At 33.2% G+C, this 23,706-nt stretch overlaps 1 protein-coding gene across 2 annotated transcripts; it reads right to left on the reverse strand.

Moving 5' to 3' along the window:
- Positions 1-16,322: 16,322 nt before the first annotated feature.
- LOC106389560 (OVARIAN TUMOR DOMAIN-containing deubiquitinating enzyme 1-like) lies at positions 16,323-18,728 on the reverse strand. Of its 2 annotated transcripts, XM_013829845.3 has the most exons (10): positions 18,555-18,728; positions 18,191-18,339; positions 17,901-17,966; positions 17,718-17,801; positions 17,507-17,629; positions 17,315-17,367; positions 17,167-17,216; positions 16,991-17,091; positions 16,653-16,913; positions 16,323-16,573 (listed from the first exon to the last, which is right to left on the reverse strand). In XM_013829845.3, the coding sequence occupies exons 2-10, from the start codon at positions 18,329-18,331 to the stop codon at positions 16,550-16,552; spliced, it is 903 nt and encodes a 300-aa protein (XP_013685299.1). In that variant the 5' UTR covers positions 18,332-18,339; positions 18,555-18,728; the 3' UTR covers positions 16,323-16,549. The 2 variants fall into 2 exon arrangements, with proteins under 2 accessions (XP_013685299.1, XP_048607673.1); XM_048751716.1 differs by having other exon boundaries at positions 16,991-17,216.
- Between the last annotated feature and the right edge of the window lie 4,978 nt (positions 18,729-23,706).

The raw sequence follows: 23,706 nt of genomic DNA on the forward strand, positions 1-23,706 counted from the left end.
TAATGTTAGCCACTAATTGTATATTCTCTGTACTGAATACACTTTCAATTTGTCAAAATCGCGTCTGCTAATTCTAGATTAAAAATATCGTGAAACGTTATCAAGACTAAGGGCATCGCCATACCCGCTCCATTTTTTCCTTTAAAATAGAGTAAAAGTGAATATAGGGTAAAAAATGCTCTAACTCAACTATATATCTCACTCCATAATAAAATTTACTTCATAAATGAAGTAATCTATTTTTTGTTTGTTCATCACTCTATTATAGAGTGAAAAATAGAATAAGATTAGAGCAATTTTATTCTATTTTGGAAGAAAAAACGAAATTTTACATTGAAGATACCGAGATAATCAAACTGGATAAACGGATACAAACAAAAAGGCATTGTTTACACCCAATTTGATGCTTCACGCCAAGCTTTTTCCATCTTTTCCAAGGACAAATCATTTCTCCTTTTAAATTTTTCATTTTATAAAATCAATTTATTTTGATTCCACTACGCACCATTTTAAACGAAAAGAGATTTATCCTTTTTCCGACGTGTTTATAAATATTACCTTAACACTTAAAAAGTGGTAAGTTTTATGAATTCTAGTTTTGTTTTTTGGGGAATGTGTATGGAATGATGTATAATATGCTTTTGGGTGCTTTGAGTGTAAGCCAAGTCTTTTTAACCTTTTTCTTATTCTTCTTAAGCTTTTGATGTATTTTAGTATCTAATTATAATTTGTAGAAAAGCTACATAACTTTCTGATAAAAATAAGAAAAGCATAAAATAAACAGTGCAATATTTTTTGCCGTCACATATATATTCTTTTTGTAGGCATTCAAACAGAAATTCCAAAGTCCATATCAGACGATGTAACTCATCGAGCCACATGTATATTAGTTGATTAATACCAATGGCTACGAGGCTACGTCTTTCAATTGTTCTTCCAAGTTAATAACGAATCTTTTTATGCAAAAAACGCACCTAACGGAAAAAAGTATCAAACGTATTCTTAACTTTTTTAAGAAATATATGATTTAACAGGGATCATACCATTCATACATTTGAATCGAGTACCATGTCAAAGACCTTTTTGAATAATGTTCAATGCTTTCTAGGATGGTTTGTCAAACGAGATATGATTGCTTATTGACACATGTTAAGACTTATACGAACGTAGCCATCACGGAGAGAGATAGAGATATGACATTGGTGACGATGATGATGATAATGGGGCCAAGGTAACAATGTTCCCCACTCGAAATTGTCGCCGAAAATTAATCCTACCATTCCTCTTATCTAGTCACCGTATCATTATCAAAATTCATATAAATCTTAATAATTATTGAATCTAACAGTCTCAGATCAGGGCCGGCTTATAGGCCGGCTTATCAGGGAACAAGCGGTGCGACCGCTCCGGATCCAATCCCGTGTTCTCCGTATAATATTAATTAAGAGGTCCAATTTTTTAAAAAATCTATATTTTTATATATATAAAATTATAAATATAATAAATAAAATTGAAAAGGGCTCAAATTATTTGATATGTATATAGTTTTATTTTCATTACAAAATATTACTGATTAAAATTTAAAAACATTTTAAACATTATCTACGTATAATTTTAGAGGGTAAAAAAAATATTTTTTGCCCTAGGACCCTTAACAGTGTTGAGCCGGCCCTGTCTTAGATAACTTCCCAAGCACTTCCATTCTTCGTTTGCGTGTTTGGTTTATAGTTGTTACTGCAACAATATCTTTTTTACGAACTATTAAAGTTCCAAATGGTGACGGTGGATTTGATATTAAAAGCGGTGCGGAATTAAAGTGCGGGACGGTGCAACTGCGGTTCATACGGAATTAGAGTGCGGTACGGGACAACTACGGTTTTAAGTAAAAAGCGGTACGAAATATTGTTTGATTGGTGACAATACATGTATTTGCGGTATTGAATATTATTTAATAAATAAAATAATAATAATAATATAATATATTAAATAAAAAAATATAATAACATACTAAATGTATTTTAAAATAAAAATATCTTAAAGTGAAATGTGTTTGATAAGTAAGGTTTTAATAAAATAAGCGATACGAAATAATGTTTGATGGGTGAAACGGTTTTGCTAGATAAATATTAAAAATAATGTGAAATATAAAATTTCGTTTCGGTTTTTGGGTTCTAGAGATTTAAGATTTTTTCGGGTAATTGATATGATCCAAATCTGAACCGACCCAAAAAAAGCTTTGGTTCGGTTTAGTTATCTTGTTCCGAATAAATGTACACATGGCTATATCTATATTTAATAAATTTTGTTTGGTTATTATTTTTGATTTTTTACCTTTTTATCTTTCAAAAAGTTAAATGTAGTGTATAAATTAGTTTTCTAATGATTTTATACTATAAACAATTTTAAGAACACAGCATTAACTTAAGTTGTTGTTAAAACTTAATAAATTAAATTATTATTTAATATTTTATTTTAATTTTATGAAATATAACTATACCTAAAAGTGAATTTATATGTATAGATCAGTTAAATCCCTTATATATTAATTGAGAAGCATTTGAAAAATTAGAACCTTAATTTTGTATTAATTAAAAAAAAAACCAAAATCCTAGGTGGCACTCTAAATGCCTTCTAAATTCTATTTCAAAGAATTCTAAAGCATCTAATATAAAATATAGTTTAATTTAATGGTGTCACATTATTCCATAATTATATAACACTAGAGAACATTATATTAACCTAAAATATATGAAGTGTGTATTCTTTCTTTAAGTAAAAACTACGGAATTACCTAATATGATTTACATATATACGGGAATTAATGATTATGAATAATAAAGATTTGATAACAATTTTTGCATCCTTCTTCATATTTGTTTAAATTTATATTATTAAAAAACTTAAACAATCACATTAACCATATAATAAAAAATTAGATTTTTTCTTATATGTTATATTTTGAATTTTTTAAAATGACTTTAAATTACAAAAATGAGGAAACATTTATGTGTTATATATTTTTTTTAAACGACTTTAAAATACAAAAATGAGGACACCTTATATGTTATATTTTTCTTATATGTTAGAATTTTCTTATATGTTATATTTTGAATTTTTTTAAAACGACTTTAAATTACAAAAATGTAAGTTTTCCTTAAGTATACGACTAAAAACATTAAAATGACATGTATCAATTCGATGGTTGATTTGAAAGCTTTCAAAACCATATGGAAGATAAAAGTCAAAATAATTCAACTGTGAAAACAATACTGTTCATTTTTTTCAAGAATGTGTTCGCTGGAAAAAATAAAGTTTTTATGTCATATTTTGTTTAATGTCCACTAGAGAACATTATATTAACCTAAAATATAAGAAATGTGTATTCTTTCCTTAAATAAACACTAATATGATTACCTAATATGATTTACATATATATGATAATTAATGATTATGACTAATAAAGATTTGATAATAATTTTTGCATCCTTCTTCATTTTTGTTTAATTTTATATTATTAAAAAAAATAAACAATCACATTAGCCATATAATAAAAAAATAGATTTTTTCTTATATGTTATATTTTGAATTTTTTAAAATGACTTTAAATTACAAAAATGAGGAAACCTTATATGTTATTTTTTTTAAAAAACGACTTTAAAATACAAAAATGAGGACACCTTATATGTTAGATTTTTTCTTATATGTTATATTGTGAATTTTTTAAAACAACTTTAAATTAAAAAAATGTAAGTTTTCCTTAAGTATACGACTAAAAACATTAAAATGACATGTATCAGTTCGATGGTTGATTTGAAAGCTTTGAGAACCATATGTAAGTTAAAAGTCAAAATAATTCAACTGTGAAAACAATACTATTCACTTTTTCAAAATTGTGTTCAAGGGAAAAAAATAAGGTTTTTATGTCATAATTTGTTTAATGTCCACTATAAAACATTATATTAACCTAAAATATAAGAAGTATGTATATGTTCCCTAAATAAAAACTACGAAATTACCTAATATGATTTACATATATATGACAATTAATGATTATGAATAATAAAGATTTGATAACAATTTTTGCATCCTCCTTCATTTTGTTTAATTTTATATTATTAAAAAAAATAAATAATCACATTAACCATATAATAAAAAAATAGATTTTTTCTTATATGTAATATTATGAATTTTTAAAAATGACTTTAAATTACAAAAATGAGGAAACCTTATATGTTTTTTTTTTAAAACGACTTTAAAATACAAAAATGAGGACACCTTATATGTTAGATTTTTCTTATATGTTAGATTTTTTCTTAGATGTTATATTTTGAATTTTTTAAAACGACTTTAAATTACAAAAATGTAAATTTTCCTTAAGTATATGACTAAAAACATTAAAATGACATGTATCAATTCGATGGTTGATTTGAAAGCTTTCAAAATCATATGGAAGATAAAAGTCAAAATAATTCAACTGTGAAAACAATACTGTTCACTTTTTTCAAGAATGTGTTCGATGGAAAAAATAAAGTTTTTATGTCATAGTTTGTTTAATGTCCAATCCGATCAACCCATGATGTATTAATTATAGTTTTTTCCATTATTTTTAATAAAAATTGATCCGATCCATCGGAAAGAAATTATATAATAACAACAAAAAATATTTTATATATATAAATAAAATGATCACATATATAAAAAAAACTATCGATAATATATACAAATAAACTTACCATGCGCCTTGCGCAGGTCTTATCCTAGTAGTTATAAATCACTAAGTAGTGTTGTAATATCCCCTATATATTATTTGTGAAACATTACGACTTCTTTTTGTAGCCACATGTTATCACTAAGATGATTCTTAGAATTACTAGAGAAATAGGTTGGTCCATCTAATTATATAATAAACTTTTTATTAAACTAACAATAAATTCATTATTAATGTCATTTATTATTTCCTTAAATAAAGATTACGAAATTGCCTAATATGGGTAAAATATATATGACAATTAATGATTTTGAATAATAAAGATCTGATAAAAAAAATGTATCTTCTATCAAATTTGTTTAATTTAAAACTATTAAAATAACTTAAAAAAAAACACAATAACCATATTATAAAAATTTAGATTTTTCTGTATATTTTATATTTTGAATTTTAAAAAATGACTATAAATTATTAAAATTGTTAAAAGTCTCACATTCAAATTTTGCGATCCATGGTTTAAAATTTTTGTTATGACAAAATACAAATGATTACAAAATTATATAAGTAAAAGTCTCATTTAATTAATCATTAAGATTTAAAATATATATGTATATATATCATTCTAAATTAAACTATAAACCATATTGAATAAATAAATATTTTAGTTTCAAAATTTACTTTGAATAATTTTTTTTGATAAAAGTTTTGAACTAACATTGATAAATTTTTTTAAATTATCAATTACTAAAATTATTAATCCCACAATGAAAATTTTGTTATCAGTAATTTAAAGTTTTTGCTATTAAAGATACACATGATCAAAAAAACATATGAGTAGAAAGCATCATTTAAAAAAAATAGAAATTAATATTAAAAATATACTATGTATGTTAATATCATTTAAATTTAATTACATATCCTATCAAATTTTTAAAAAAAATTGTTTGGATTAATAAAATTGATTTATACGTTCGTACCAATTTAATTATATATGTAATAGTTACTGACTTTTAATTATTCAATATATATTTATTATTTCATAATATGTAAGAACATATAATACATAAAATAATTTATATATATAATTTTTATCCCGTGTAAGGAGCGGATCTTAATCTAGTACTGTATTATTTGATACATAAGATCTAGATTTAAAGCATGGTGTTTATTTGTTTTTTTATTAATAACATTTTTTGTCGAAGACTGTTCACTGCGGAATTGTATAGACCGCTGGTTTATTAACCATTAGGCGTTTTTCAACTGCGGGCCATTATTCCTTTGTTAATTTGTTGCCTCGATATCTGTTTGCGGTTTTACTTTTTATTTTTCTATATACCGCAAATCTTTAAGAAAATGGGTGATTGGTGTTTGAAAGGCGTTTTTGCAAAAGCGGTATTGAATTCGCATCCAGATGGTTACCATTCATTACCTAAATTTGTATCTTCTCATATGTACGCGATTAAAGATTGTTTGCTCATAATTGATACTTCCTCAGTTTCACAATATATGATGTTTTAACTTAGTGCATAAAGATTAAGAAATCTATTTTTTTCAAAAAAATAGTTTTAAAAATATAATTTAAAAACCATTCAACCAATTACTGAAATAACTGTAACGTCTAATTGGTTACACAATTTTCAGTAAAATTAAAAATAATATTAAAATATCAAAACATCATCTATTTTGAAACAACAAAATTTTTCTAAAACATCGTCTATTATGAAATGGAGGAAGTATTATATAAATTACGAGATCATCCGCATCTGGTGGCGTGGGGATTGAAAACCTAGTGTTTCATGGCGTAAATAGTGGGGAGAAAAGTACAAATAATCATATTATGGTGGAATTTGAGTTTCAACCGTTGCATACTTCTTTTGTATTTAACGTAAATCATTTATGATGGATGTAAAACATATAAAGCATTTTAAGGACATTTTGAGTTACTTTGTCCGAAAAAAAAATTATGGGGATGATTGGTTGAGGCTGTAGATGTTCTGAACAGCCAAAATTTAGTCTACAGCTATATATGTCAACCAATCGAGCTTTACTTTTCTTAAAAAATTCACAGCAAAAAAATTTCTGCAAAATCAAAATATGGCTGTAGAGAGTTTTATTTCCAGAGCAAAAAATTAGTGTTTTAGAAATCTACAATAAGGAAAGCTACAGCAAATAAATCTACAAATTAAATTCTACAGCAAAAATATATAAAGCTACAATACTTACCAATCATCCCATATATTTCCTATAAATTTGAGTCATCCAATCAAAACCTTGGTAAATCAATAACAAACAAAACATATACTCCATCTCTATGATTTTAAGAAGTGTTTAAGGTTTTTGCACAAATATCAAGAAAGTACAAATTTTTATGTAATTGGTTTTGGTTACATAAAATAACATTAAATAAAACTAATTCAACCAATAAAAAAAATATGCAGTATTTTATAATTGGTCAAAAATTTCAAATGACATTAAATTTCACTTAAAATTGTGAGAACATTACTTATTTTGAAACAAAATCAAAAATCCTTAAGCACCAGTTAAACTGATACAGAGGGAGTAAATTTCTTTTTTTTTGAACAAACATACATATTTCTTAGGAACAGTAAACAGAACTTGATCGCAATGATCACGTACATATAGAAATTTGGATTGTGGGAATATTTATATATAAATAAATCAATTTGTTGGGGACTGAAAATATAGTAAAGAAAAGGGGAAGAGACAGGCTCCATTTGGTCTGAAACTGAAATACAACTTTTACCTTTATGGGTTGGCTAAAGTAGTGGGAATGGCCCATCCCCACCCTCTCACGTCTTGTCTCTTATATCCTTCTTTTCTCATTATCCTCTTTTATTTACTGTTTTCACAATACTTACAGACAGAAACACTAACTAGAAGTCTACAACCAAGCCTTTCTTTGTGTCTTATTCTCTTGATTTGTTGTCTTAATGTCTTTTGGCTTGGATTCGCTTTAGTTTACTTAGAGTTTATTCAAAACTTTTGACTCTTTATCGTAATTTGTATGTTAAACATGTAGCATGAGTTATGAACCATTTTTATATGATTAATAAAGAATACACTCCAAGCAGTTTAGGCCTGTTTTTGTATGCAAAAAGTGTGTCTAATAGAAATGAGTACATAGAGGGTTCAGAACTATTTCTAACCCTTAACCATATCAATAGCCAAGATGCCATGGACCATTTATAACTCTCACATACTCTTAAGACATATATTAAAGAAGCGACTGGTTCTGTTTTTAAGATAGTATTGTTTACCTTCGTATATTGGTGAATCTGCACATATAGTATAAATGTATATGATAGTGGAAAGTTAGATGAAAGAAGAGAAGGGTAGAGGGTTAGGTCAAAAGGAAAGGCTGTGAATTTTATAAGAACATTCAATAAGACTATAACGGTAACAAGTGTGCGTGTATGCCTTTTGCAAGGTTTGCGTTGGAGACAAAATTAAATTATTTGTTATAGTGGGACTTGTTAAACACTTGCACCAAATAGAGAACATGTTTCTATACCTACCACTCCCTCTTTTCCTCTCGTCTAAAATTTCTCACATTTTGTCTTCAGTTTTTCCTTGTTTTTTGGCTTTTACTTAGCTACCGTCCTTTTCAATTTCAGATTTTTTTTGCTAATATCATAACCAACATAAAGATAAAATCAGTTATGTAATTTATGTGTCACGACTCACGATATATAATGTCTAAGGTTTCTGCACATAATTTTTTTTCTAGATTAAATCATCATTTGCTACTTATATCATCACAATTCAGCAGATAATAAAATAGTATGTATAATATAATACAAAGCTAAGTAATGTTACATTGTGAAAACATCATTTAATTAGTCTAAAAGTTTCTCCTAAAACATCACTTTATGATATGTAGAGAGTATAATATTCTATGACATGCCATTTCTCCAAATTAAAACCAACAACATATGTTCCAATCATCTTCTCTAGCTTTTTTTTATGGTTCTCTAGCTCCACTGTGTGTTGGTTTGTTAGCTTTTTTTTATGGTTCTCTAGCTCCACTGTGTGTTGGTTTGTATAGTTTAGTTAGATGAACGATGGAGCTAAGTATTGATTTGGGGCAAGCTTCCAAGAAGAAAGTGACAAACGATAATGGACATAAACATACACTTCATAATAGTATATACTGAATCTCTCCAGTATGGTCTTTGGAGGGTTGTTAGCAAAAAGGAAATAATGCATTTTGGCCAGTTTCCACTTTCCAGCCAAGGCAAGAACACCCTTTTGGACTCTTCTGCTATATTTTCAGAGGTTTTAATACCAATAACGGTCATGGTGTTATAAATCAATTAGTGGATGTCCATGTCCATAACCAGTCCAAACAACTAGAGAGAGAGTTGGCCACGATTTGGAGAGAGAGAGAGTCGGCCATGACATGGAGAGAGAGAGAGGCGACTTGGAGAAAATGAAACCATCTTTCTTTTTCCTTGTAATTGTTATTTTTTCATTATTATATATCAGTAGTTTTCCTAATCCTAGTGGATTTAGGTTTTAGATACTTTTCTTTTTACTTATCTTGTAATCTCCTATATAAGGGAACACTTATTCATTAATGATACACAGAAACATTCAGACCTAAAACCTTCGTTTTACAACACGTTATCAGCACGATAACCTCTAACACCCTAAGCCTAAAACCAAACCCCTAAAACCCTAAACAAAAAGAATCTACCTCGGAACTTCAAAGAGGTCGTTCTCCCAAACCGTGAAGACCCAGAAAACGATCAGGATATCAAATCGAAGCTCTTGCCAAGACTAATCAGTCGGTGCAAATCGTTTGTCGATCTGACCACCGACGCGCCCTCACGCACCGATACAGTGCGCGCCGATTTGCTTTAAAACCCTAATCCGAACCCGACGAACCCTAATCTGTTCTTGCAAGCGTTCCAGCTCGTGTTCATCCGATCAGCCCAGCCCTAAGGCGTTCCTGATACTAGACGAACTCAGCCTCAGCTCCATCCGTTCTCAGCTTACATCCCGGACAGCTACAACTCGCGTTCCCGATCAGACGCGTTCCGTTCCAGCTCGCGCCTCAGCACGCGTCCGTTCTAGCTCGTTCCAGCTTGTTCCAGCTCACGGCTCGTCCAGCTCGAGGTTCTCTTGGTGGTCCGGTTCTACAATCTTCAAAACCTGAAGGTAATTCGAATTCTGAAAACATGAATCGAATCTGGTTGTTTTGTAAAGATTGAAACCCTAAAATATAATCTCTAAAAGGATGAATGCCATAAGATAATAGATCAATACCCTATGAGTAAATCGAAGCTCTATAAGTTCGATCCAAACCCTAAAATCGAGATTTGATCAATTGATCAATTAAAATCAGAACCTTGAAGGTTTTGAATCTCAAAATTAAACTCCCTTGATCTAAGATCAAATCGAATTCCCAAAACCCTAATGATCTAGTTTAGAATGTTTAAAAAATCAAAATCTGAAACTATATGATTAGGTTAAACTGTTCTAGACATAATCATACTTGTGGCCGTGTGGCCTTGTTGCATTCATACCTAAACCTAATCACATTGATTGATTGCAACTGCACTTAGAATCTCATGTTAGGATGATATTGAAATTGAAATCAAGTATGATTGTTCTTTGCTTGACCAATTAGCTTGCTTGTGTTGAGTACATTGTATAAACTGATAGAATGCATCTATGCTAGGATTGCAATTACACAACAAACTATATGCATTGATCCTGAATTGAATCATTAGCCGTGCGGCTTGTTTTCCTGTTTTGGCCGTGTGGCTTCTTCTTGGCCGTGAGGCATAAACCTTAGCGATAAGGCTTGCTTGCTTGATTGATTCTATTGATTGTGAGTTAAGTCAGCTAGATTGATTGCATATTGAATCTGAAACCCTAAATCTCGAATTTGAATCCCTAAGGGCCTTGAAACCCTAAATCGCATGATATTGATCCAAATTGAGTTTATGTTTGATTCTTGTTATTTTGACTGATCTAATTGATGTCTTGAAAGCTAAGGTGCTAGATTATTTTGATTCTCATAAAATCTGAAACCCTAGCCACATTTTGTATTGCTAAGATGATAAAACCCTAATTGGATCAACATAGATTGTTTGCATCATAGCTTGGCCGTGTGACCTTTATTGCACCTTACTATCATAGCTGTGTGGCTTACTTACTGATGCATTGATCATTACTTGATTGCTTGATTGGCCGCATCATACATCACCTAGGCCGTGTGGCCTCATTGCACATCACCCCTATAGCCGTGTGGCTTGTTTATTAGGAATGCATTAACTCGATTGTTTACTTGGTCACACGATTTATTTTCTTATAAAGATTGAGTGATATATGATTACAGATGTCGAAAATCAGCAATCTAGATTATGATGCCCTAAATCTCTTTGGAGATAATTATTTACAATGGGCATTAGACACAGAGATTGTCCTGAAATCAAAGGGCCTCGATGAATGTATCATCGAGGACAATAATGCAAGTGAAAGTAATAGATACATGGCAATAATGATTACTCGCCAACCCCAAGCCAATGAGGCTGCAGAAAAAAAATCTAAAGAAAGCAACCACGTCCATCATGATAAACCATACGGCTGTAACCGTGATGGATGGAAAGGACGTGGGCATAGCCAAACCACCTTATACGACCATGGACATATGAATCACTATAACCTTGGTTGTGGACCCAGTTTTGGCCATGGTTAAGGGAGAGGAGGCCGTGGCATTTCTAAGCCACCACACTCGACCAAGTCAGTGTGCCATAAGATATGTAATGGGGAATCATTAGGCTAAAACATCTGATTGTCTAAAAAGAATAATGTTGATTTCGACTTCTGTGTTTGCTTTGCTTTATGTCTGTGATTTTCTTGAATTAAGAACTTATATTATAAGATGAATGAATGATTTTAGATATGACTAAGAAAACGCCAATATATAAGGCAATGTTGCGGGTATAGTCAGTCAGATAAGGGCCTGCGGCCAGTAAAGAATGTCCTAAAAGGCTACGGCTAGGCTAAGTACATTGGCGCCTAAAGAGGCTAAGTACATTGGTGCCTAAAAAGAGCACGCAGGCTTGAAAGATCTAATGCTCTATATCCACCCAAAGAAGCCCATTGAGTTTATAAGATATAAGATAATGGTTTCCATATAGAAACAATGAGCAAAGGAAACAAAGAGCGATCAAAAATATACCTGCATTCTCTACTGATCTAGTCTATGCAAAGATCAGTATGATAGAGGCAAAAGCCATGGTAACCAGATTGGTATACCCCACGAAATTATACACTATATGGCATGACCGGATTAGCCATCCTGGTCTAAACTTGACGCAAAAGATTGATATTTAAAGGGCACACAGAGTTATCCCATAGTATCTCACGTTGTGTAACATGTACACAAGGGAAACTCATTAGGCTATAATGTCCCAAGCATCTGCAGATTATAGTATGATCATGAGGGGGAGTGAGGACAAACCCGTGGTCCATGACCATACTATAAACACAGATATAACAGCTTGATAACAGCTTGGCCGTACAGGCTATTACCTATAAGGTTCAGACTCTAAAGTCAATAAGCTTGGGGACATCACGAGTTTTACATGTATATAAGGTTAATATGCATCATGCCATATAAGTGAGCATAGATATTTCCATCTCAGATTGAATACGGGTCATGAGCCAGACATATACCATCTTAAGAGACTATTGAATAAACCACCACAGACATATGTGCCGTCTAAGATGGAACCTCAGAAGAGGATTGGGAATATATGTTGGATAAGAGTATGACTTTCTCCCATGACTTCTAAGAGACCTTGAGCCAAATATGGGTGATCAGAAAGTGGCCATGTACACGGATTGCATGATCAATGAATCCGACTATCCAACATTAAAAGGAGAAAGCTATAAGCTGGTAAAGAGTAAAGAATGATAAGAAACAGAATGGTATCAACCATCATTTTCTTGGCAAAGATCCTCGTATTAGAATTATAGACGTCCAAAGAATACATAGCTAGCTAATCGAGATGCCAGACACTGACCCGAAAAGAAAAGAAAAGAATGACTAAGTCATAACCAGCTTAGCACCAAACGAAATCTGATGTCCTAGAAAGAGACACAGTCAAGTTGCTACAGAGTCTATACAAGATAGACCAAAGTGTTCCATATGATAAGGAACCTCGAAAAGAAATAGAGAAAGGTGCATAGAATACAAATCCGAGGTCATAAGGAAACAAGACCAGACATTGAGAAAAGGCTGCGCAGCTAAACATCTAAGGTACCAAACCATGTAGTTTGGGACGCCAAGCTACTAGGTAACAAAGGTCCTGGATAATGAAATCTCAAATCGATTAGATCATGTCTGGAACACAATGGAACCATATATAAGTGTCGACACATAAAGATATATTTGTACATAAAAGAGTAGCACTTGAACATAAAGATATAAACGAGGATCATGAACCCACGAAAGAGTACTCATAAAGATTAAAGATTAGATTGAAAAGATAAACGTGGGGTTTAAAGTATCTAAAGAAGAGATATGCGTATTGGCCATACACATATACATAAACGCCATCTGATAAACCAGTGAAATAGATGGGTCTTGTGAGGAATAAGAAACCGTGAGAGATGGTACATGATCACAAGGTGTAAAGGTGTTCATGTTTTCCTACTAACAACATTAGATCATAGCTTGTTACACAAGGATACTCATAGAGACCATGGAACATATTATAAGGAGATAAACTCCTATGTGGTGGATGCTGCTACACAAATTCGAAATTGATAAAAGTCTGGTCATAAGAAAGAAATTAGATACTGATGTAGTAAGCATCATATGGATCACTGGATAAAGAACAACATTGTTGCTAAGTTGTACATGTATAAAGAACAATATTGTTCCTCAGCTGTTCATGGATTGAAACAAAGCAGCTGCATATAATATGTAATACTAGTAAAGGAATTATATAAGAACAATCCAAATTCAGTCCATACATATACTTATAAAAGAGATTTAAATTCCTTGTGTTTACTTTATACTAAACCAGCCTAAAGAGAGGTTAATTGGTTGATACAGATTATTTATTAAATCTGTGTGGGTGTCTGGCTAGAGGTGTCCGACCCTTCTTCTTTGATCATGGCTAGTGGAAAAGAAAGATCAGCCATCATGATTGCCGTCCATAAGCTCGTGTAGTCGAGGTCCATGACCTAATGATATCTTGCATATTTGCATTGTTTTATCTATTCATCCATGTGCATTTTCATCATAGAGATTAGGATTTAGACATGTTTAGGTTGCATTTTGCATACATGAGTCTCTATTAGGTACTGGAGTGCCACATGGAGTTCTTAGGGACATTTGGATGCATTTGGAGCTCGAAGGAGATGAAATAGGTGATCATTAAACGAGCAGAGCATGGGAGCGACCTCCCGGAGCGACATCACGAAGTCGCTGTGTCCCACCTCTCAGAGCGACCTTCCTAAAGCGACGCCATGAAGCCGCTCGCGTTCTCGTTACTCCGAACCGTCTTAGATGACCCTGGAGCGACCTCTCAGAGCGACCTACCAAGGTCGCTCCCGATCCAGAGCGACCCGTTGGAGCGACACACCAAAGTCGCTCGCGACCTCTCACCCGGAGACACCAAAAATCGGCCTTGGAGCGACTTCCCGGAGCGACACCTGCAAGTCGCTCCGCGTTACTTTGCTGCCGAAAATCATGATTTCCCGAGGACCTTTTTGCAATTTATTTTGGACGTTTTGCACTTGGAAAAACCTATGTTTTAAACATCTTTTGTAGCCACCAGGCAGACCATTTTTTTTGGATCTATTGAGAAATACACAAAAACTCTCTTGAGAAGTTCATCTCTTGGATTTTGATTGTTATGTTCTTGTGTTCTTGTTGATTTCTTATCTATTTCTCTACATGATTAATCTGAAATCCAATATGGGTTTAAGAGGAATCATGGAGATTAGTGAGTAATCACCTTTTGAATTCATGGGTTAGGGAGATCAAGGGTGATTAGGTTAGTTCTAGGATGTTTTAGTGTAGATCATTCTTGTTCCTTGCTAGTAGAGTATTCATAATGCATCTTCTGAGTTGGCCACTCAAAAGTTGATCAATAGGCATTTCCCACCCAAAAGGTGTTTGATGAAATGCCTGAGACAACTCTCCTAGGCTTTTAGTATACTTTGCCAAAGACATTTGTTGTTAAAGATGCTAAGATAGCTAATAGACTTGTTCGTAATGATTGCTTTCATATTATTCAACCAAAGACATTTGATGTTTGAGATATGTTAGCAAATGAGCATTCATCTAGACATAGAGCTTGCTTAGAATTGTGTCTAGGCTTAAGGTTGATAGTTTGATTGATCATTTGCCATCCTTAGTTCGATACTTGATCACCCAAGGTCTAATCCCTATGCCCATGAGTTCTCTTTTCCCTTAGTCAAGAAGTATCATTCTGTTATTGCTTTCTAGTTTTAGTCATAGCTTAAAACCCATCTAAATCATTGGTTGCACTTAGATTAAGTGAGTACTTGCATTCTCAGTGCTTTGATATCCCTCAGAACTGGTTCGACAATCACTATACTACAACATTTGTCTTAGGAGCCTTGAAAACTCCTAACATCACCTAATAGATCTTCCGGTGCGTGGTATGGTCCACGGCAACAAAGGTCATGGGACACCATTAAGGTATGGATAAAAGACTGCAATAGCATTACCGAATGCAAGAGAGATTACTGATCGAGATCCATGAGTGTGTTCGGCCGAAGAGCCATAGCTTGATGAGATTATAAAACTCATTACAACAATAATCATTGATCACATCTTGATCTAGAACACTCATGAGACAAGTTATAAACATGTATAGAAGAAGTCTATGACTCAATATGGATCGATCAGATTAGTGCATAGTCGATGATAATAAAGAAAGATCTATGGACAGAGACATTGGTACACATCCGTGTAGTAGATACACCGAAACATAGGTTTACGACCTGAGACTATAAGTTCATAAGTACCATGCTCAGTAATTAAGAGTAGTCGACAGCCAAAGGTCCACTTCTTGACCACGCACATCCAATTGCGGTTCAGTAATGAACTTGGCCGATTTGTTTACTCCCTGCCTGCACTTTCTGGAAAGATCACGCATCAGATGCGTAGACTGAAGAAACCTCCACTGAGGTCCACATCAGGGGGAGTGGTACGTGTTGTACTCTTTTTCCTTCATCATAGTTTTGTCCCACCGAGTTTTCCTGATAAGGTTTTAATGAAGCAACATAAAGCGTACTACGATCCTGAACGGTTATGGCATCCAAGGGGGAGTGTTATAAATCAATTAGTAGATATCCATAACCGGTCCGGTCCATAACCGGCCCATACAACTATATATTAGTAGTTTTCCTAATCCTATTGGATTTAGGTTTTGGATACTTTCCTTTTTAGTTATCTTGTAATCTCCTATATAAAAAAACACTTATTCATTAATGAAACGCAGAAACATTCACACCTAAAACCTTCGCTTTACAACACATGGTTAGTTTTCCTTTATCATTATTATATTTTGATTCAATTTGGAGATTAATCAAGCCATTAAAACAAACTTAGACTCTTGTCATTGTTTATATCGCAAACACTTCTGGTTCATTTTAGTACACTTCACAAAAGGCGAGACTATCACGAATGTTATAGTAAAACAAACAAACAAAAAAATCCATTTTCTGATGTCGCAAGGGTTTTGATCATAATCAAGGAGCAAAGAGATGGTGTACCATGATTCAAAGAATCCATATTACCACAGTTTTGCAATCATTAAATGATCATTTTTCCACATTCTCCAATACCTGTAACAAGTAACAACACAATCAATTAACTTAAATATCTAAAGGAAAAGAGGTTACATGGGGATTAAGTGTTTATTACCTTGGGGTAGAGGATATCGTAATGGCCTGGACGATAGAGCAATGTTATAAAGGGAGCAGCAGAAGAAGCTTCTTCTTTCTCATTAGTGCCACTGCCAACGGGAACAAAGTCGTGATGGTTCACAGTGACACCACCTCCAGTATCACATGAGCTACGGTCAAGATACACAACCCGGATTGCAACACCAAGCGCGTCCGACAAAGCTGTTATGTGAATATGGTCACTCTCTTCCCCCATCGGTTCAACTGATGTCTTGCAAAACTGTGATCAAACAGTGTAAGAGATTTGCATATCGCCAAGTGGCTTGAATACAGAGCAAGATAAGTTAATGCACAAACCTGATCCACTGTGGTATTAGATAATCCTGTTATAAAAGGCTCGAAGAACTCAGCACGCGTTTTTATTTCACCAGCAGTAACAAACCTGAAGAACATCACAACTGAGAGACACAAGAATCTGTCAAAACTGCATTCCGTTGAATATAAGTTGTCAAAGAAATTCAGGAGCAGCTTACTGTAGTCGGAAACAGACTGATCTCTACTTCTGTTAACCAGCTCATCATAGCTGGAAGATAAAAAAAAAAAGATATGGCATAAGTAGTGAGGCAATATGAGAAAGAGACTTATGCAATTGAATAGCAGGTTAGATAAACTGTATTTTACCTTATAGACTCTTCGCCTCCTTGGAGGATGTCATCTAGTTGCTCAAGGAACAACTGTATCATTAAGAGAGAAAAATTGAAATTTAGCATCTTGTAGATGATCTTAACTGTATCATTAAGAGAGAAAAATTGAAATTTAGCATCTTGTAGATGATCTTATCAGATAGCAGAAACAAAAGAAGACAAAGCTTACCGCAAAGAAGTCCTCAAATGTGAAATCTGTGTAGCCTAAGTTCTGCAGATTCTTTCTACATTTTTCAACATTGAGCTTGATACGGTCAACTTCAGCACCATCTTGTGATTCCAAAATATGCTCCTACAAAAAAAAAAATCACAAACAAAAAACATTAGCCAAACTTACAAGGTAACATGTAGACATACTATAAGACATTGTGAGAACATACAAGGTAAGAGAACATAAAACTTCGGAAGAAGCAGTTTCCATCTCCTCTTGTTCGCCTGATTGCAACATATTGACTGTCCAGTACCTACAAGTAAATGAAAACAACGACAACTTAAGAAAAGACTGAAAGCAACAACAACCCCATCAAAACAAAACAAAACAAAGAAGTAGCAGAAAGGCAAACCTTTATCTTCTCAAGCAAAATGGGGCTCCCTGCTTGGTACTCTGCAGCTAAACTAGACATAGGCTCCTGCATAGGTTTAAACCAAGAGTATAGTCCATAGAAATCAAACATCTATTAAAAAAGAAAAAAATGAACAAGCAACTCATAGGAATTAGGAAGTGTCATTCACAGAGAAAGATGAATCATTCAAGTACATTCCATGAAACAAATATGAGCAGCGAAAACGCAAGACAGGACATGAAGATTGGCAAGAACATAGTTCATCCATTTAAGTTAGATTTGGTACTGACCTTATCACCAACATAAGGAACTTTAGCAGCTTCATCATCTTGAAAAGATGGTTCCTCCACTGAACAGCATCCCCATTGTTCAGCCGAGATGGAAGCAGCGAGCTCCGCATCATCCTTCACCGTATCATTCTGATTCTGCATCCTCCTCACTACACCACACAGCACAATATATAACTAAACACTTATGTACAGTGAAAAGGGTTTTCTTGCAATCAACTGATACTCAATAAAGATCATCCCTTTAAAGAAAACTGTTCGTCAAGAATCCACAAATCTGACGAAGATGAACTCCGAATCCAGAAAAGAGAAACGGAGATTTGAATCAAATCAATGGCGGATGATAGAGAGATGGAAACCCATTTACCTAGAGACGAAGATCGATTCAAAGGAGCAAACTTTGAGTTTCAATCGGTTTGGGGGCACTCTGCAATGTTTTTACAAAGAAAACAAAACTTTAGGGAAAATAAATTTCTGAAAAAGAGGAAACCAAAAAGATTTACACCAATTTGATTGGAAGGGCAGAAAAGGTAACAGACGTTTCGCTTTATTTCCAATGTACAATAAAAAAAAAGACGAAGCGTTTATGGGAAAATTAAAACGACGTGCATGTGGCTTCGCTAATAATGGAACGACATCATGTTAGTAGAATGGGCCGAATATTTGAGCCTCTTTTGCGAATGTTAGTAAACGACCAAATCGGAATTTGGACTAGCAACATAAACGCACAACAATAATCACATGATGATTCATATTGTTAAGATTAAGAGAAGATTCGTGAGAATGTGTTGTATATTTTTTATTGCTTACACCACTATATATAGTGGTTCATACAAGGTGGAGTTAAAGGGAGAATTGATTACAAAGATAATCTACATAATGACATGGTCAAACTCATAAAGACTAAGGTTGAATGGGTCTTTCATGTGGTTGGATGTAAACCCCCAATGGACTCTAGTCTTGAACTTGTATGGTCTAGGTTATGGACCATCTACTTCATGATTCATAACACTCCCCCTTGGATGCCATAACCATATAGGGTTTGTAACATGCTAATGTTACCTCATTAAAACATTTCCCAGAAAACCCAAAACTCAATGTAGTAAAAGGGAAACCAGAGAAAGGAAAAAGAGTACAACACACATTACTCCCCCTGATTTGGACATCACTGAAGGTCCTTGAGTCTACGCGTGCCAATCTTGTTGCGTGAACTTCCTGAATGTGCAAGAGGGCAATGATTTGGTGAAGAGGTCGACTGAGTTTTCACTAGACCGGATCTGAAGGACGTTGACCTCTCCAGCTTTCTGCAACTCATGGGTAAAGAAGAACTTGGGTATAATATGTTTGGTTCGGTCACCTTTGATATACCCGTCTTTGAGTTGAGCAATGCAAGCTGCATTATCTTCATATATGATGGTCGGACCCGTTGGGTCGCATATGGACGCATAATGTGGTCCTATACCTTTTGTTCAAAGATGAACTTCGATCTTATTGCTTATCTTTATGATAGCTTATTCATTCATACCACAGCTTGGTTGGTTCATGCTGAGAATTCGACCAACCATAAGTATTACCAAAATTTGGCTAATTTGTGGTGATGGTCTATAACCTTTTCTAAGGTTTAATGAATAACCATTTAACCTATCTTAGGCTGGTTAGTATAAAACACAAGGAATTTAAAATTCCTCTATGGACTGATTTGAATTGTTCTTATAGAACTCTTCACTTGCTTACATGTAGTAATTTAATTCAGTCCATGAACAACTTTAGGAAAATGCTGTTCAAGAGAACTTCTTTTCTCATCTTTTGATTCTGAGCTCAATACCGTTTGGTAAACCTTTTGGTACCAATAATATTATCATCATCATCCAGTGAGTCATATATAGCATACTACATCTTTTGAATTTCTTCCAGACATCATATGTAGTGAAATATGTAGTAGTATCCACCACATTGGATTATATAGACCTTTCCCGGTCTGTCTCACGATTTATCCTTCTTTCAGGATTTATATATTCACTGGGCATCATATGGCGTTTACATATTCATGGCCAATACAATACGCCTTTTATATATCACTTTAAACCCCACGTTTCTTTCATTATTCATTATGAGTACTCTTGTGTGGGTTTATGATCCTCGATACATATCTTTGTATTCATGTGCTACATACTTGCGCATTTTCTATGAATGTATGTGTCGACACACTTATATATATATATATATATATATATATAGTTCCTTTTAGTTCCAGACATGGTATAAATCAATTTGAGATTTCATTATCTAGGACCTTAATAACCTTATAACTTGGCGTCCCAAGCTATATGGTATGGTACCTAGTTGTTCAGCTGGCCAGCCTTATATCTCAATGTCTGGAATGGTTTCCTTTAATAAAACTCGGATTTTATCTCATGCACCTTTCTTTCTTTCCGAGGTTCCTTAGAATTTATGGAACTTTATTTGGAACATTTATTTGGTCTATCTTATATAGACTTTGTAGCAACTTGGTTGTGTCTTTAAGACATCAAAACCGTGTGGTGCTAAGCTGGGATGACATAGTCATTCTTTCTCTCGGGTCAATGTGTCTGGCATTTTATTTTGCTATCATTGTAGCATATGGACGTCTATAAATTATTTTCTAGTCCGAGGATCTTTGCCAAGACATTGATGGTTGATACCAGATGGTAGATACCATTCTTTATCATTCTTTATACCAGCTTATTACTTTTCTCCTTTCATTGTTGGATATTCGGATTCATAAACCTTATGTAATCCTTGTTCCTTGGTCTATAATTAGATCACCCATTTTGGCTCAAGGTTTCTTTTAAACTTATGGAGAAAGTATATTCATAATATATATCCAACATATATTCCCAATCCTCTTTATGAGATTCTAAGATCACATGATCTTAGATGGCACATATATTTGTGGTGGATTCTTTCATAATATCTTAAGATGATATATGTCTGGACTCATGACCCGTATCAGTCTGAGGTGGGAATATCTATGATCACTTATATGGCCTGATATAATTACTATGGCCTGATGCAGGTTCATTCTTTTATAACTCATGGTGTCCCCAAGCATATGGACTTTTAGAATTTGAACCTTATAGGTAATGGTCTTTATATCAAATTCAACCAATATGTAATATGGTTGTGGACCATGTTTCACGGATTTTAGTATGGTCATGTATCATGGGATTTGTCCTCACTCCCCCTCATGAACATACTCAAATTCGTGGTGCTTGGGACAATAAATTCCCTTGTGCATAGATATATTGCACACACGTGAGATCTTATGGGATAACATTTGTGCCCTTTTAAATATTTGCATCATAATCCGAATGGCTAAGTATGGTAATGCCATCTAAGTGATAAATTTCGTGGGTTAATCAAACATGATTGCCCTGGCTATTTGCCTAATATCATATTGATCACTAGATCAATAGAGAATGTAGTCTCGACCACTTAGGCGATTTTAATTTAGGTACTCTTATTCCCTTTTGTCCATTGTTGGAAACCATTTTTTCTTCTTAATTCAATGGACCTTATAGGGTGAATATAATGCCATTTAGGCAAAGCCTTGGTCGAGCTTCTTTTCCTTTCTTTCAAAAGAATGTCCAGTTGAGTTCAAGAGTATTTTATAACTGAGCCTGGATGGCAGAGCATGTCGTGCCATTTGTCAAAGGCTTCTTTGAACTCTTTGGAAAAGTGAGTTGGGGTATTAATCCTCAATCATATTTATCTTGGCACAATAAAGACATATAGATATAGTTTCTTATCAAACAACAGTTTGAATAAGATAATGATGAACTCAAAGTAATTCATTTTATTAATGAAGTCGTGTATAAAGCAAAGTATCAAAGCAATTCATGAAACATAAACTCATGAAACATGAAAATGAGAATGTCAAAAGACAATTATATAATATGGCCTTCACAATGCATGTGTTGCCATATGGAGCTCAGCTATAGGAGGCCTCATCTCATTATTCTTTAGCTCAATGTATCTTTTTTGAAGCTTGTCAAATCTGTTGATGGTATCTTTGATTTTCTGTTTTCTTTGTTCAGAAGCCAAAAAATATGACAAAAGGTCATTATAAGTGGTGAACTTCTTAGCCGTGTGTAGCAACAGCACATCCTTTGGATGGAATGTGGAGTAGGTCTTATATAATAAAGAATAATGTGTTATCCTTTCACCACATAGTTCAAGACTATAAGCAATATCCATCAGAGCAGAATTATATTTGTCCACGGATTCAAAATCCTGGAATCTGAGGATCTTCCATTCATGGTTGGCCTTTTGCCACGATACCGGTTTGAACCTTTTCCTTAACTGTAACCAAAGGTCACAAGGATCCTCAACATGGAGATACAGGTCTCTTAATTCCTCAGTGAGATGATAACGAATAATCGTTATAGCTCTATGCCTTTCACTGTCAATGATATCATTGTACTCATTGATGCATTGTCCGAGTCCTCTGGATCTCAGGGCAACAAGAGTATTCTTTACCCATTCTAGGTAATTATCTCCAGAGAGATTTAGGGCAGAGTAATCTGAGGGTTCAAATCTCGACATCTGAATATTTAACGAGTAATTCAAGCACTCAGAATTCTATGTAAGCAATAGAATAAATCAATGTATATGATTTCAATAATGCTTTCCCCCAAATCATATAATCTATTTGCTTAAGCAATCTTAGTATGAGAATGATCAATTGATCATTGCATCTAGTAATCCTTTTAATTATAATTCAAATTGGATTGATTATATATATAGGGTATTAAGGTCCTTTAGAATTTGAATAAGGATCAATCATCATTTTATTAAATGAGATCAAGCAAGATAGATGAAATCAAGCAAATGCATGGATCAAGAAATAGCTGAATGCATGTTCAGAACTAAGCATTAGACTTAAACAATCTATATGTGATTCCTAATGCATGAGGATATTGGTTTTCAAAGATCATAAAGCAAAAACCGATTCCTTCCCCTTTTTACAAGGTAAACCAAGACAAGAAAATTTTATAATTTTCAGGATATGTCTAGAACAAATTCAATTAGATTTTCAATCAATCGGTTTCAAAGCTGGTTTATGTTTTCAAATTAAACAAACATGCTTAACTTTAAAAATAACCGATTTAATCTAACTAGATGCAAGCAATATGAACCAATTTAGATTTTATTTTAAATGCCCCATGATTAGAATGATCTATTATATGTATGCATGCTCAGTTTTAATAAAACTATATGACAAGCGGATGCATGGAAATGATCAGTTCGTGATATGTGTATGATCTAACAATTTACTAATCCATGTTTGATCTAATAGATGCTATCAGGTATGTATATATGATCAGTATATAATTCAATCATCACAAAATCAGTTTTCAAGGTTGGTTTTTAGATCAAGATAAATTTATATCATTTGTTCAAACTATAATGAACCGATTTCAAGGCCGGTTTAGATTTAGATAAATTTTGACAAACAACTATGTGATCAAATGATTTCA

The sequence above is a fragment of the Brassica napus genome, chromosome C3 (assembly GCF_020379485.1).
Source record: "Brassica napus cultivar Da-Ae chromosome C3, Da-Ae, whole genome shotgun sequence".
NCBI classification, from domain to species: Eukaryota; Viridiplantae; Streptophyta; class Magnoliopsida; order Brassicales; family Brassicaceae; genus Brassica; species Brassica napus.